Below are 14,125 nucleotides of genomic sequence, written 5' to 3' on the forward strand. Positions count from 1 at the left end.
TATGATAAATAGTATATTTTGGATTTGTTTACTTATGTATCTTTGCTTGTTATGCGCATTCTGTGTATTTTTGCGCCTTCAAATTTTCGAAAAATGCATACAAATCCGCAGTCTTCTAATTAGAATATAAATTTCATTATTTTTTTACGCATTAGGCTGGGTACCTTTTTCTTTCAAATTTTAGTACCTTTTCCTTTCAAATTTTCGTACCTTTTTCTTTCAAATTCTCTGGTAAAAAGTGGTAAAGGTGTGAAACAATCGATTTCAACTCTTCCATCCATTTTCATAGACAAAAGTATGCTCCTTCCAATGAGACCACCCCGCATTTTCTAGAATAATTATTGGCTCCACAATTCACAATTAAAATCATACATTAATAATTAAACCAGACAATTATTTGTCACATTAATAAAAATTCCATAATGTCTCTAAAAAATGAGAAAATCAACAATTTTCTTTTTCAAGAAGAAATAGATGAAGTGTCTTCTTCCACCCTGGACCTGTTCGAATCTTGAGCCGTAACTTTAAACGCGTTTATCTCGAAAAATCGTTTTCCCACCCTAATCTCCTTTTACCAGAGCACATCGCGTACAAAAAAATTACAGTATTCCCAACGAAACTTCTACCATCGACTAACAACAATAGGATACGAAGAGCTCGTGACAGACGAACGAGGCCTGCGGTGATTCACATACATTCACATCAACGTTCATTTACCTAAACGAAAAACGACCGTCTGATAGCGGGTCGGGGCCCTTGCTTCGTTGCAAATAGAAACAAAAATACATCATATAAAAACATTCTCTCGAAAAAAGAAACTTACTGTCATGCTAAAAAACATCGGACAATGAGAGATGACCAAATTCATAGAGAGAGAGACACATCGCTCGAGGGTGACTGAAAATATACTAAAAATGCATTCTTAGAAGAAAATGGGGATGTTCGAAGATCAATAGTAACGTGACATTTGAAATAAAATCGCCGGTGAATATATTCGTGATTAATTGCTTCGAGATATTTGTAAAAGAGAATACTTCTTCTTTTTCTCTCTCGTTTACCTGATTTGTAGTTCAATTTCTCAAACGGGTCAGGCCCCGTGGCTTTGATATCTGTTTCCTGAAGAGGTTCTATGCTCTCCAGACTGTCCCTGTCCGGGCTCTTATCTTCAGGCTCGATTTTATTCTCCTGCCTTCGAGTTCCAGCGGACCTCGACGAGGCTATTTCCTCGTAGGTCATGCCCGGAGGATATTTCCTCATGCATCGCGACATATTGGCGGTGACGCTACCCTGACGCTCCAATTTGTGCCTCGCCATCGCCTCGTAATCTTCGTAGGACAGCCCTGCCCCGAATCTGCGTGGACAGTTTGACTGAAGTTTCAATTCTGCCTTAGATCAAACACCTTCTTTTTCATTTATCAGTGATTTCTTAACGCGTACAGAATTAACTTAAAATTTATTATTTTCTTGCGTATTTTGTTTCTTTTTGAGAAGCATTTCTTAACGTGGTTATTTAAGGAACATTGTGTGAACTGGTTGAATAGTGTAAAATTGGAGATCAAATATTGGAGATATAGAAGAATTTTGTTTGTAGATTCTAGAACGTGTTAAGCAGTTTTTGTAAAATGTAGAGATGTGTGAAGCACGAGAAACCACAAAATATTGAAAACTTGACATAAGAATGTGCTGTTCAGGATGTACAGCTACCATCACATAAATAAGATATGATAAACAAGAACCACATGTTGGCCTTGGGTGACTAACTGGTCAATTTTATCGATGATCTATGGGTAGACTGTGCATTCTAAGTTTCATTCCACTAATAACGGGGGTTTCTAATTTTAACACTGAAATATATGAGAAAAATATTTCCGCCATATAGAAGTATCCTTAAATGTGAAAATTTAAGAAAACAATCTTTTTCGTTGAACACTTTCACTGTCGTAAAAAAATATTGATCTACTTAACAAGTGTCACTGTTCCTTTTTTTGGTAAATTTGGATAATTCGACACATTTTTCACTATAAATATATTTTACAATTTTTTAACTACTTTGTAAAATGTTAAAATAAGTCTAAACGTTCAAATCTCGTTCCTAACTAATAAATAAATGACATTCGACACACTGTCGACACAGGCACACAGTCATTTCATATCCACAATATTTCAACTTGACAGTGAAAGTGTTAATCTTACTGCTTCGTGCAAAATTGATCAAAGATCCCACTTTTTCGTACCTAATCATTTCATCGTTACTGAAAATAAATATTGATAATTTAAGCCAAATTCTGATCGTAAAGAAATATCGATCGACACAAAATTTGAACCAATGATCCAATATATTACCACAATCAATTTGGGAATTTATAATTGTAAAAGTAATGAAAAATTATGATCAGCCCTTCCGTAGGCAACTAAAATGTTCACAGTTGCTTCAAAGTTAATTTTTAGGATCGCATAAATTTTTATTTTGGAAACGTACATCACCGTAAAAAGTGTCCAAAAAGTGGAGATCCAGAGCGATTTCGCGATACTTTCACAAGAACATCAAAAAATTGTCAAAGGAAAGTATAGAAAGGGTTAAACGGTTAAATTACGATCGTAAAGCCATCGATCGACACAAAATTTACCGAATAGTCGAATACATTCGAGGATTTACGATCTAATTTCCAATCTAACCGTACACCCTTTCTCCCACATATTTCACATTTACTCCTCGTTCAATAAGTGTCCTGACAACTACAGAATAAAAGTGTACGTCGCTCTGGTACCCAAAAGGGCTAATCAAATCAAAGTCTAGACGACGTCCAATTGATTATCTCTAAAGCGTGCACTGTTCGCCGTGTTTCAGACCACTTACGAAGGGGTTCGCGAGACAGGGACGTACTTTGGGAGCCTTAATTTCCTCCTAGCCAATGGTTCTTCCGACTTGGCAGTCTGAGGTGGTGCTTGTGGCGACGAGGGCGGTGTCGACGGGGTCGTGGTCAATTCACTTTCTTCTAAACTGCTACTTAGAACGGACCCTATTCTGCTACCAAGACCCTGAAGATACTCTCCGCTGCCTCCTAACGCAGACCTGACAGACCTGAGTGCACCTCTGGTGCGTCCAATTAGGGACGCTCCGCCACTGGATGGTGGAGCCGTTGTTACGTCCACCATCTTCTGCGACACACACATAACAACGCTGTGAGTATTTGATATTGGACAGAGCTTTTTTTCCCTGAAAGTAGCTAAAGACACGCTTTTGTTTTTAATGTTCAAGTCTCTTTGTGTACTTTACATTCTTCTGTGAATTTCTTTGCCTTCTAAGGGGCTGAAAGCTCTCGGTTCTTTCGAATTCTACTGAAAAATGTCGTACCTTTGTTGCCACCCTGAAGCAATTTCTCCTGTATTCGACTTTTATTGCTGAACGAGAGTACTTGGGGCACATGACGTTATTTCAGACTCGAGAGAAAGCAGAAATGCGGAAGTATGAATGTTTTTTTGATTACAGTGAGTTAGAAAGCTTCAAATTTTTTTATAATTGCAATGAGAATTAACGGTGATGAACTTTTCAAAATCTTTACGTATAATATTAAAAAGGAGAGTAATTAAAAACACTTGCTTTATATTTTAAAGCGCACCAAAATTGATAAATTTTAAATTTATTGCCCAAAATTAACAAATCTTAATATTAATAATAATAACGACAATAACGTCTTGATTGCTCATTTCACACAGATGCAAAGAAGACACTATCATGCTTAACCTAATTACAATTAAACGACAGAAAAAAAAAGGTAAAATTGCAATCACCAGCAATCACCAGAATTAAACATTTACTATCATGCAGGAGTTGAGTGATACTCAAGACGAGAAGCACAGTCAAGAATTTCGCATGCAAATCTTGATTTACAGCAGGCACCAAAATTGTCGCCTAAGTGAAACCGTATTATTGCCGCCTAAGATCGTAAAAATTGTCCGTTATCGCGTGGAAACGAGCATTGTTGTCGTTACAACAGCGAAATAGGGAACAATTTCAGATAAGGAATAAAAAGCGCATTCGAAATGCATATAGGTCACGGAGGACACGTACCTATAGGTGAATGTGGCTTAATATCGGAGCTTCGTACGCGAAGTGATAAAAGGGGAAAAAAACCTGTTAAAACTAGGAAAGGACAGCGGCATTTTGCATAGAGATAAAATTGTGTCAACCGGAATCGTGAATAAAATACTCGTGCCATTAGCGTGTTATCGACAATGCTCGTGTTATTCACGTAATAGGCAAATACTACGTGGAAATAATTGTGACACGATTTATGTAGATTCACGTTGAAAAATAATTTCTAACGTTTTGTAGATTTTCCGTAACGTTCAATTCTTTTAAATCTCTATATTACCAGGGAAAGTATTTTTAGATCAAAATTGAATTGAATTGTAATCGGTAGTGTATGGGGTGGTCTAACGAACTTTGCTCAAATCAGGATATCGTGCAAAGTAGTTTATTTCGGACTCTCCGGCGTCCGTCTATTACCGAAGCTAAGAACCGAAAGCTATCTCGTCGAAAGGCCAAGATATCACTGGGCCGAACCGATGGGTCCTCGGGCCCGGTGTTTGTCACTCGCCAAGAGGCGCAGGCCAAGCCATAAACCGTCCCAAAATGTCTACAGTAGAAAAATAGAAGAAATTATTACCTTATAGGAGAAGAACGAATTTCGTGTTCACTTTTTTTAAAATCTTTATATTACCAGGAAAAGTATTTTTAGATAAAAATTGACTTGAATTGCAACCGGTAGAAAAATAGAAGAAATTATTTCGCGTTCTTGAGTAGTATCGATTTTCCAATTTTTCTTTTTTTGAGAGCTCTTCAGCTCAAGGTTTCTCGATAGAAATCCTTCAACGTGTGTTTCTATTATTTTCCTAATGTAATTGTACAATACAGCACGTAACGGTTGGATAATGAATCGACACGTGTGCACGTTGTAATTAAACAGAAAGATCGATCGGTATGATATACTTTGTTATTATCAGTTTAGAAGAGAAATACATTTGCATTTGTGAAGACTAATAATTTATATTATCGATTATCTTTGTTTAAAGTAGTAGAGGAGTGTAGGTGCACGAGTAACGTTGCAGAAATATTAGCATGTTTGCACGACAAATATCGTTCTATCAGTCGTATCGGTGGAAAGATGATAAACCTATCTTTCTTTGTCATTTCCATAAGGGAAAAAGTGCAGCCTTCGCGAATTGCGGGCATTTACGTCGAGTGAGCAATTAGAAATGCAATTACGAATTCACCGCTAATTACTGCCAAACGTGAAACGGACAAAAACCTGAAAGTATGACAAGCGCTTTAGTGGATCAAGAAGTTAGGAATAAATAGAATGCAAACGGTTACTATGTACGTGTTACACAGCATTGCAGGTTTAAATGTTCAATGAAAAGTATTATTTAGGTCTGATTTCTCTATATACAATAATTATATTGAAGGAATTAACAGTGATATTCAAAATTGTTCAGGATAACGTCATTCAAAAGTTTTTTCCTCCAGCAAAAGATGCTATACATCAAATTCAAAATGTTTGCCTTTGGAGAAAGATGTAAAAAATATTTCTAAGTGATGAATTATTATTCTAATTATTATTTTACGCATTTACGCAAAAATTTTTTAATTTTTCACGATAACGTTACGTTTAAAATTTTTTTCCTTTAGAAAAGTATGCAAAAAAGAGCCACGTGTTATACACCACATTAAAAAATCTTTACCTCCGGAGAAAGATATAGGAAAATATTTCTAGACGACGAATTATTATTTTACGCATGATTCCATTGACCGAATTAACAGTGACATTCGTGACACTCGAGGTAATTCATGTTAACGTGCAATTAAAGATAAAAAGATACGATAAAAGAGCCGCGTGCTGTATTTTGCAAATTTTATATTACTCCTTTTAATTACACACACCGATTGAAAGGAGAGGCAACTTTCACGAGTGTAGCGAACATGCGACATAAATTGCGTGAAAGAGGAAGGCGTAAACGATGTGGGACGAAGTATGAAAAGTTCTATACACGTAACCATGATTATGAAAGGCAACATTGTCTCACAGTAAACTTTTATCTTTCCTCTTTACCGTTACATGCGCGACACAACCTAACCTTTAATATTTACGCCGATGGTGTTATGCTTGCGGCAATCTCATTCTCATTATCGAGGTATTCGTTAGGTCTATGTACGACACGTAATGAATTAGATTATTTACGGTTACCGTGGAGTGTGATATGAAAGAAGAGCGGATGTACTCTGAGATAACCCATTCTGATCAAAACCACACGCGGAAGCTGATTGCACCGTCATTCGAGTATTTCTGGGTTTCGTGATTTTTATTCAAGAAAGTCGAGGATCTCTTTATTGTAGAAACGTAGACAAAATTTCTTTCTTTAAAGTCCTTATTTTGAATAATAACAATAGAGATTATTGAATAAGAAATATCCTTAAATATTTACTTTACTTCTTTTAATACGCTAACCTGAGAGTATTATATTTTGAATAATAAAAATAGAAATTATTGAATTAGAAATTTCCTTCAGCATTTTCTTTACCCCTTTAAATATACTAATTTGAGAGTATTAACACTCTGAGAGTATTACATTTTGAATAACCAAATTATAGATTACTGAATAAGAAATATCCTTAAGTATTTATTTTGCCTCTTTTAATATACTAATTTGAGAGTATTATATTTTGGATAATAAAAATAGAAATTTCCTTAAGCATTTTCTTTACCCCTTTCAATATACTAATTTGAGAGTATTACATTTTGAATAACCAAAATATAGATTGTCGAATAAAAAATCTCCTTAAGTATTTACTTTGCCCCTTTTAATACGCTAATTCCCCATTTTCCAGAATCATTCGCGAAAAGTCGATTTGAATAAAAAATGTGACACGAGTAGAGATTTGTAATATTTAACAAGCAACGATTAAAATCTTCCTAATTTTACACACGCTTTTATTAACGCTAAAACTACAACATCTGTCAAATTTTCTATTTCATTATAAGTATTAAAAACGTTACCACAACTGTACGAAGAATAATTCACACGTTGCTTTCACTTACAACGAACTTTTCACTTTTCCCTCCCCTAGCAATAACTGTCTAAAAAAAGAAACTTATAAACGTCGTTTTTTTCTCTTTTTTCATTATCTTCCGCTGTACATTTGACAGGCCACTCGAGGTGAAGTTTGTTTGACAATCGTGATCCAACAGGAGGCAACGGACAGAGGCTTTTTCACGACCAGCAAAAGTAGATCATCGATCGTGTCAACATCTCCATCGAAAGTTGGATGCCGCAAGAATTCGAAATTAAGCTGGTAGCATAAATTGCGTGGGTGGAAGCGGATGCAATATCGAGCAACAAGCATGCCAAGGCTGTTCCAGCCCGGACGATACAATTTGACGAATGTTTCGATCGATGCTTATCTACCCCGACGTACGTCTCTATCGTTCACAAAATGTTAACGTACAAGTCGAAAATTGTAAGATAAGAAAATTGACGTTTCACTAATTTAACTAATTCACTAATCTAACCCTTTCACTGCTGTTCGCGCCTGTAGGCGCTTTGAAAATTCCCTAGCACTGTACTGTTCGCTGGCAAATTTTCCTAGCCGTAATCTAATTTCTAATTTTATCCTCCGTACACTTTCACCTTAATTCAATAAAGCGAAGTTTCCAACGATACGGCTGAAATAAAAATTGCCCGAACCAAAATTTGCCGCAGCGAAAGGGTTAAGTGTAAATACGGAAAGAAAATTCAGTGCGTTCAACTGTACAGCTCAAGGTCTCTGGGTCTTTTTCGGCGAACACGCCATACGAATCTAGACGATAAACATTTAACGTAATGTGAAAGGAACGTAAACGTAACAGCAGAAAATTATTTTAAAAAGGTAAGAAAACGACGGGTCAGAAAAGACCCGAAGACAGGACGGTCCAGAAACAAATCTAACCGATCCATTGGTAGAATTGATCGAAGGGAACAGGCGAACTGTCGGTCGATTAAACAGAAACATCAGGTGAAACGACAAATTGCATCGAACGATCTGACGGATTTCACGGATGCGTGAAAACAAGTCGAGGGTTACACTTGAGCGGGACAGCGCCGCAATGCAGCTTTATCTATACCGTGCTGTTCTGCACCATACGGGCCATTGCTCAATTCACCATTTCACAAAGCACACGTTTCCACGAGCACCGGAGTTTATCCATTCAACGTTGCACACTCTTCCATCCTCTCCAATCGAACTGTTCGCCGTTCTATCGTCAATAATCCAACTACGTGCAACACCTACTCGATTACTTACTGTTCCTTCAAATCCAACGAAGTGTCATCCGAGTCGTGAGAACGAAAAAAAATTCGATGCACGAATAGAAACGATATTAAATTAGATTAAAGTCTTTACGCGTTGCGACATTCGAGGAGAGAACTGTACTTTTTGAAAACGATCTTTCAGTCTCGTTCACTACGTCCAGGATTGTTTCATCGTGTTGACACAGTGTTCGTCGAATGTTTCTGTAAAATGTGCTCGTTAGACGTCCGATCCGCTCCTCCAACGCGATCCTTCACGCGATCACTTCAAGACACGTGTCTGACCACGAACGATTCTCGTCGCCGCGACTACTTAAGCCTCGAGCCGTGCATACACCGACTTGCGTTGCCCTTCCATGTGATCCGATTAGCGTGTGCGCATGCGCAACGCGCGATCAATACAGTTTCACTTACCTTTCCCGCGTTTCGCGGGGTTGTCGGTATCATCAGAGACCAGGTATAGAGTTCTGTATTTCGTATTTGATATCATGGTGGAGAAGCATCGATTTTTTGTTAGTAACGGATAATAATAGACCGACTAACGGTAGCGCGAAGGACCTGTTTCTTTGTGAACGTGCAACGATAAGAAGCTTATTAGAACGTTTTTATCATCGGAATAATTAAAGTGATATGTGTTTCGTGTAAGTGCTGCCAGGATTTTCTTTGAAGTTTAGAAAACGTTATTTTAGATAAAAGTTGAGGTACATTTAAGTGCGCATTATTTACGCGAGCAGAATGTTACCTTTGGTTTTTCTTTTTTTGTAATGAAACTGTTGTAATTTTTTAAACACCTTTTTTTTCGAAACGAATCGTGAATTAATTTTGTTGATTTTATTGATTTTATGAAAGTATTAATGCTGTATTTTCATTTAGAATATACAACGTAATATTTGTATCTGTGGAAAATGTCTGTAGTGAAACTTTAGTTTACGAAAGTTGTGCATATTTGAATATAGCCCAACTTTTGACTAAAACAATTTTTCGTAAATTTCAAGAAAGGTTCTGGAAATTTTGTGAAGACACTGCGATAAATATATTACAGTATAATACATATATAATAGATGCATAAGAAGTAACAATTAAAATAATAGGACGCTTCAAAGATATTTAATTGATAAATAAACAAAGAAGTAAATATTTACAAATCTTTAACGAATTTAACAATTGCAAATTTAAGCATACACTGACCACAGGTAGGAAATTCCTTTCGAAATTATTCAGCAAAATAATGTTACACTCGTAAACCTGCATACATGAATATTTCTTCATATTTCTTTTAAACACAGCTCATAGAAGCTTTCTTCCAGTTATAATATTTTACTTGGCATTAAAGGTACGTCAGGCTAACACAATCTACCACATCGTTATCAACTTGTAAATATAATTCCACATAATATCTACAAGCAAGCTAGTTGACACAGCGTTATCAGCTATTTGGAAACAACAAACGAAACTTATCCGTTTCTACGTGAAAGTTTATCTCGGTGCAGTATCCCAAACATTGTATAACCCTCTGTATCATCAACTAAAAGTATCTACCTATTTAAAAATAACCACAATTCCACTATCAATTTTCACCATTCGCCAAAAAAGAAAAAGTACAAAACCCTAGAAAATTTCTAAAAATTGCTTAGGAATTAATAATAATATTTACATAATTGTGACGACCGCCACGAGGGTGCCTACGTACCTAGGAGGTGTAGTATCCCATTGAAAAGAATTAATTTCGATAAAAAAAAAAATTATTTTTAAAGCACATAATGTTCCCCTCTATATCAAACAAATTTCGCAATAATAATGTTTTCATATCTTCAAAGGTTTCCAGATAAAACGGACACACTTAGTCCACACAGCTTTGGGCACACGAATCTTAGACTGGTTTGTGCACTGTATCAATAATAAATGATTTTACATACTTCATTTTGTCCTTGATTACCTCAAAATATACAAAACACAATACCTGAAATTTTCAGCATGTACCTACGTAATTGACATAAATCTACAAAACGTATTTTTTAAATTTTCATTACAGATGTGGCGACCGCCACGGGGGGCCTACGTACCTAGGCCTGGCGACTCTTGGCCCTCGAGGCGAACAGTCGAGAGATGTTTTCCAAACATCTTCGGGTTTCTTCGTCCTCGAGGACACTTCCTGGGACTTTCCCAGGGAAAAAGGGGCTGTGAACCCATTTGCATCCGCGGGATATTCCGCACGTGACGATCGTCACCTATCACCAAGCGCGGACTGTTCCGCGAGCCGCGACTTTCATTTATCACCGGACGCGAAATATTCCGCACACCATCAGTAGTAATAGACTACAGTAAGAATATGGGTGGATTGATGTTGGCGGTGATGCGGGCCAACTGTCAGTTGAACGCCGCTGATGTCTGAACTCACAAGGAATGTTCGCGAACGGTCCGGCTTCGATTTTGATGAAACTTTGTACACTTATAAAGCAGCCAAAAATAATCGACACGTATTTTTTTTTTACAATGCTTAAAATGCTTTTACAATGCTTTTTTACATTGCTTCATTAAAATGAAAGTTAGAACGGCTACTACCATAGTGGATGTGCGCGCAAGATGTAAATCATCAAAATCTGCAAAACTGTAAGAGGCAATTTTAAAATGTTATATACTAATGGATTTGGAATAAAATGCTCGTCATTTTTTGTCATTATGAAAATTTCAATAAAATGAAAAATTAAGTTAATAAATTTTTTTTGTTATAAACAAACTGTATTTTGTTAAATTTTTTAACACCATGTTATTGTACGTCAGAAACCATTAACCTCGCCCATTAACAATTTTTTCGTATGTCTTTCCGTTTTCGAGATAGCCGTTTCGAGCCAAAACTTCAAGGGGTGGTTTCACCCCTTAAACTCGAGTTACCGCAGCTAAAAAAAAATACGTGTCGATTATTTTTGGCTGCTTTATAAGTGTACAAAGTTTCATCAAAATCGAAGCCGGACCGTTCGCGAACATTCCTTGTCAGTAGCATAGGTAGAGTCGTGATGCAAATGGGTTAAGGGAGCCCCGAAAAAGGCACGAGGCTTTTTGTCGTGGACATTCTTACCACGTGCATCGTGTCGCCTACACTTTAAAAATAGTTTAAGCGTTATCTGATTTAAATAAATATATTTTTGCTAAGCAACCTTAGTGTAATAATTATTCTTACACCACGTCACTTCCAAATAATGTATATTACGTTATTACATAAACAATAATATTTTAATATTAATTTTAATATTAATATTAAAAAAAAAATAACTAATCGAGTATTTTTTATTTCTCGGTAAATTTATGCAGAATACAGTACTAATTATACACGAGGTGTATTTATACTTCATATTTGTATTTATATTAATATATATTTCTCCCGTTTCTTCATCTCTGTTTGTTTCATCTTATACGTCTTTACTTAATTACATCACATCAAACGGACACGGTGCTGAAATGGTTGACAATTTTTTTTTTTTCTTTTACCAATTATGTACACATCTGTTGTAGTTAATTGTGCCGACAAACGAACGTTGCTTCCGGGGTCGGAGAAACGACGAATGAAAAAACCGAGGGTAAACGAGAAACGTACCGTTCGATTTTCGTCCTCTCTATTTTCTCTCTCTCTCTCTCTTTCTCCCATGGTAACCACTATCGATCGACTATCTCGATCGACGAGTGTTATTATTAAAAAAAAAAAATTCGACGAAAATCGAACTCACGTTAAAAGTTCAGGATTTAAGGGGTGCTTCTTCTTCTTCTTCTTACGCACATCCGGTGTACGTGTGTATGTACGTGTGTGTCTGTGTCTTTCTGAGTTAGCTTATCATACGAATTACGATTATTGGTCGAATATTGTTTGTCGTGTAATATCGATTCTCGTGTAGCGACCGCTTGTACACGAGCCATGATACCGCGTTCTGGTAATATATATAATATATTTATATTCTTTCTTTATCTTTTATATTAGTTTTCTTTGTTTACTAGGTACACCTAGAGCGAAGCGTTATAATAGATAATACGCGTCGAGAACGTGTTACACAGCTTGACCCTTTCTGTTCTCTTCTTTTTTTTTCTTTTTTGGTACAATCGTAAGACAGTCTCGACGAGTATTTTTTTTTTCTGTTCTACTAAGGAAAGTCCAGTAGTTGTTCATAGAGAGTTCTAGACGATTAAGGTGAGGCTGGGTGATGCGAGCGAAGACGCGTGAAATAGAGCTGAAGAGGAATTGTTTCCGTGGAGAGATCGGCGGAGGAGGATGCAGAAATATGCGCGCGGCTAATAACTCGATAATGGAGAGGAATGATTCTTTGTTCGGTGAATGTACTTAGATATGCGGAAGTCTTTGTGGGAACGAAGCGTTATGAAACGAGTCGAGTTAGATTAGAAGAATTAAAAAGTGAACAGACGGAGTGGAGGGAAAGTTTATTACGAAGAATTTGAATTCGGAAAAATAAGTAAAACGAACAGAATCAACGTCTAATCGAATTAAATTAAATAAATTTTTATGGAATTAGAGTGGAATTTTTTCAGTCGATCAAAGGCTCTTTTTTTTCAGTTCTATTTAAATACGATTACATTTTGTAAATCTATAGTAATTCTTATTATTCATAGTGATTGAATGTAAAAATTAAAAATGAATCTTTTTTTCAATTAATTCGCTCTCGTTCGATATATGAAATTTTTGCTTTCGACTTCCATATACTATTTCTGCATCCAAAATTCACGACCAAGCTTAATTATAGTAAGCTCGTAATTTCCTGCAATTCACAACATGCAACGATCAACGAAAATCGAAAGCGTCTTATAATTGAAAAATGACGTCTTCGCTCGCTCGTTTCCTATCGTAATATTCTCTTAGTACGAGCATGATTCCAAATGTACTGCATTATTCTTGTTTCTTTTTTTTTTTTTTTAATTCTATCACGCATTTTGGCCCCTCATCCGCTGCAAGAAGGAAAACGAACTCGTGCTGTGCACGTAACGAAAAAATGTGGCAAGTGCGTGGTCGCGTCGCGACGAATACCAGCATACAACAAATCGAAATGGGCGCGAGCGTGCCTGGTTATCGAAACGATCCGCTGCAATGAATTCTGAATCTTGTACGTAGTCATTGCTTGGGATAGATCGCACTAAAGGAAAGACGCGAACGTTTCTTTGTTGAACAGGCAACTGATCCCGCCTACAATTTCTTCGTGTATGTACAATTAACTTACTCGCACTTGAACCAGGTACGAATCGCGTTTTTGGAACGGCGAACGATTGTTCCGAGCATCGTGGTGCGTAATATTGGTTTAATTCGATGGACAATTTGCTTTTTCTTCGGTTATAATTTTTGCGAAGTTGCGAATTTTGGAATTTTAGAATACTTGAATTTCAGAATTTGTGGATTTTCAAATTTTCGAGGTTTTGGTCTTCTCGATTTTTGAGCTTCGGAACTTTCAGATTTCTCGATTATAAAATTTCTCAATTTTTGAATTTTCGAATTTTAGGTTTCGTAAGTTTTTAAATTTCCGAATTTCTGGATTTCTCAATTTTCGAACACCAGAATGTTTAGATTTCTCAGTTTTTACATTTCTGAATTCTCAGATTTCTCAATTTTTGAATTTTCGAATTTTAGACTTCTTGAGTTTTTAAATATCTCAATTTCTGAATTTCTGAATTTTTAGATTTCTCAATTTTTGAATATCAAAACTTCAAATTTCTCAATTTCAAAATTTCTGAATTTTTAGATTTCTCAATTTCTGAATTTTCGAATTTTCGAATTCCTGAATATTTA

At 36.2% G+C, this 14,125-nt stretch overlaps 1 protein-coding gene across 1 annotated transcript in view; it reads right to left on the minus strand.

Moving 5' to 3' along the window:
• LOC108578569 (uncharacterized protein KIAA0513) overlaps positions 1-8,537 on the minus strand; it is a 12,644-nt gene extending 4,107 nt beyond the window's left edge. Inside the window, exons 1-4 of the mRNA XM_017941934.1 lie at positions 8,342-8,537; positions 2,885-3,159; positions 1,059-1,351; positions 718-759 (exon numbers count right to left, since the gene is read on the minus strand). Of these exons, the coding sequence (XP_017797423.1) occupies positions 718-759; positions 1,059-1,351; positions 2,885-3,156 (607 nt within the window). The 5' untranslated portion in view covers positions 3,157-3,159; positions 8,342-8,537. The remainder of the gene's footprint in view (positions 1-717; positions 760-1,058; positions 1,352-2,884; positions 3,160-8,341) is intronic.
• Positions 8,538-14,125: the final 5,588 nt, after the last annotated feature.

Source organism: Habropoda laboriosa, unplaced genomic scaffold (genome assembly GCF_001263275.1).
Source record: "Habropoda laboriosa isolate 0110345459 unplaced genomic scaffold, ASM126327v1 scaffold41, whole genome shotgun sequence".
Classification (NCBI taxonomy): Eukaryota; Metazoa; Arthropoda; class Insecta; order Hymenoptera; family Apidae; genus Habropoda; species Habropoda laboriosa.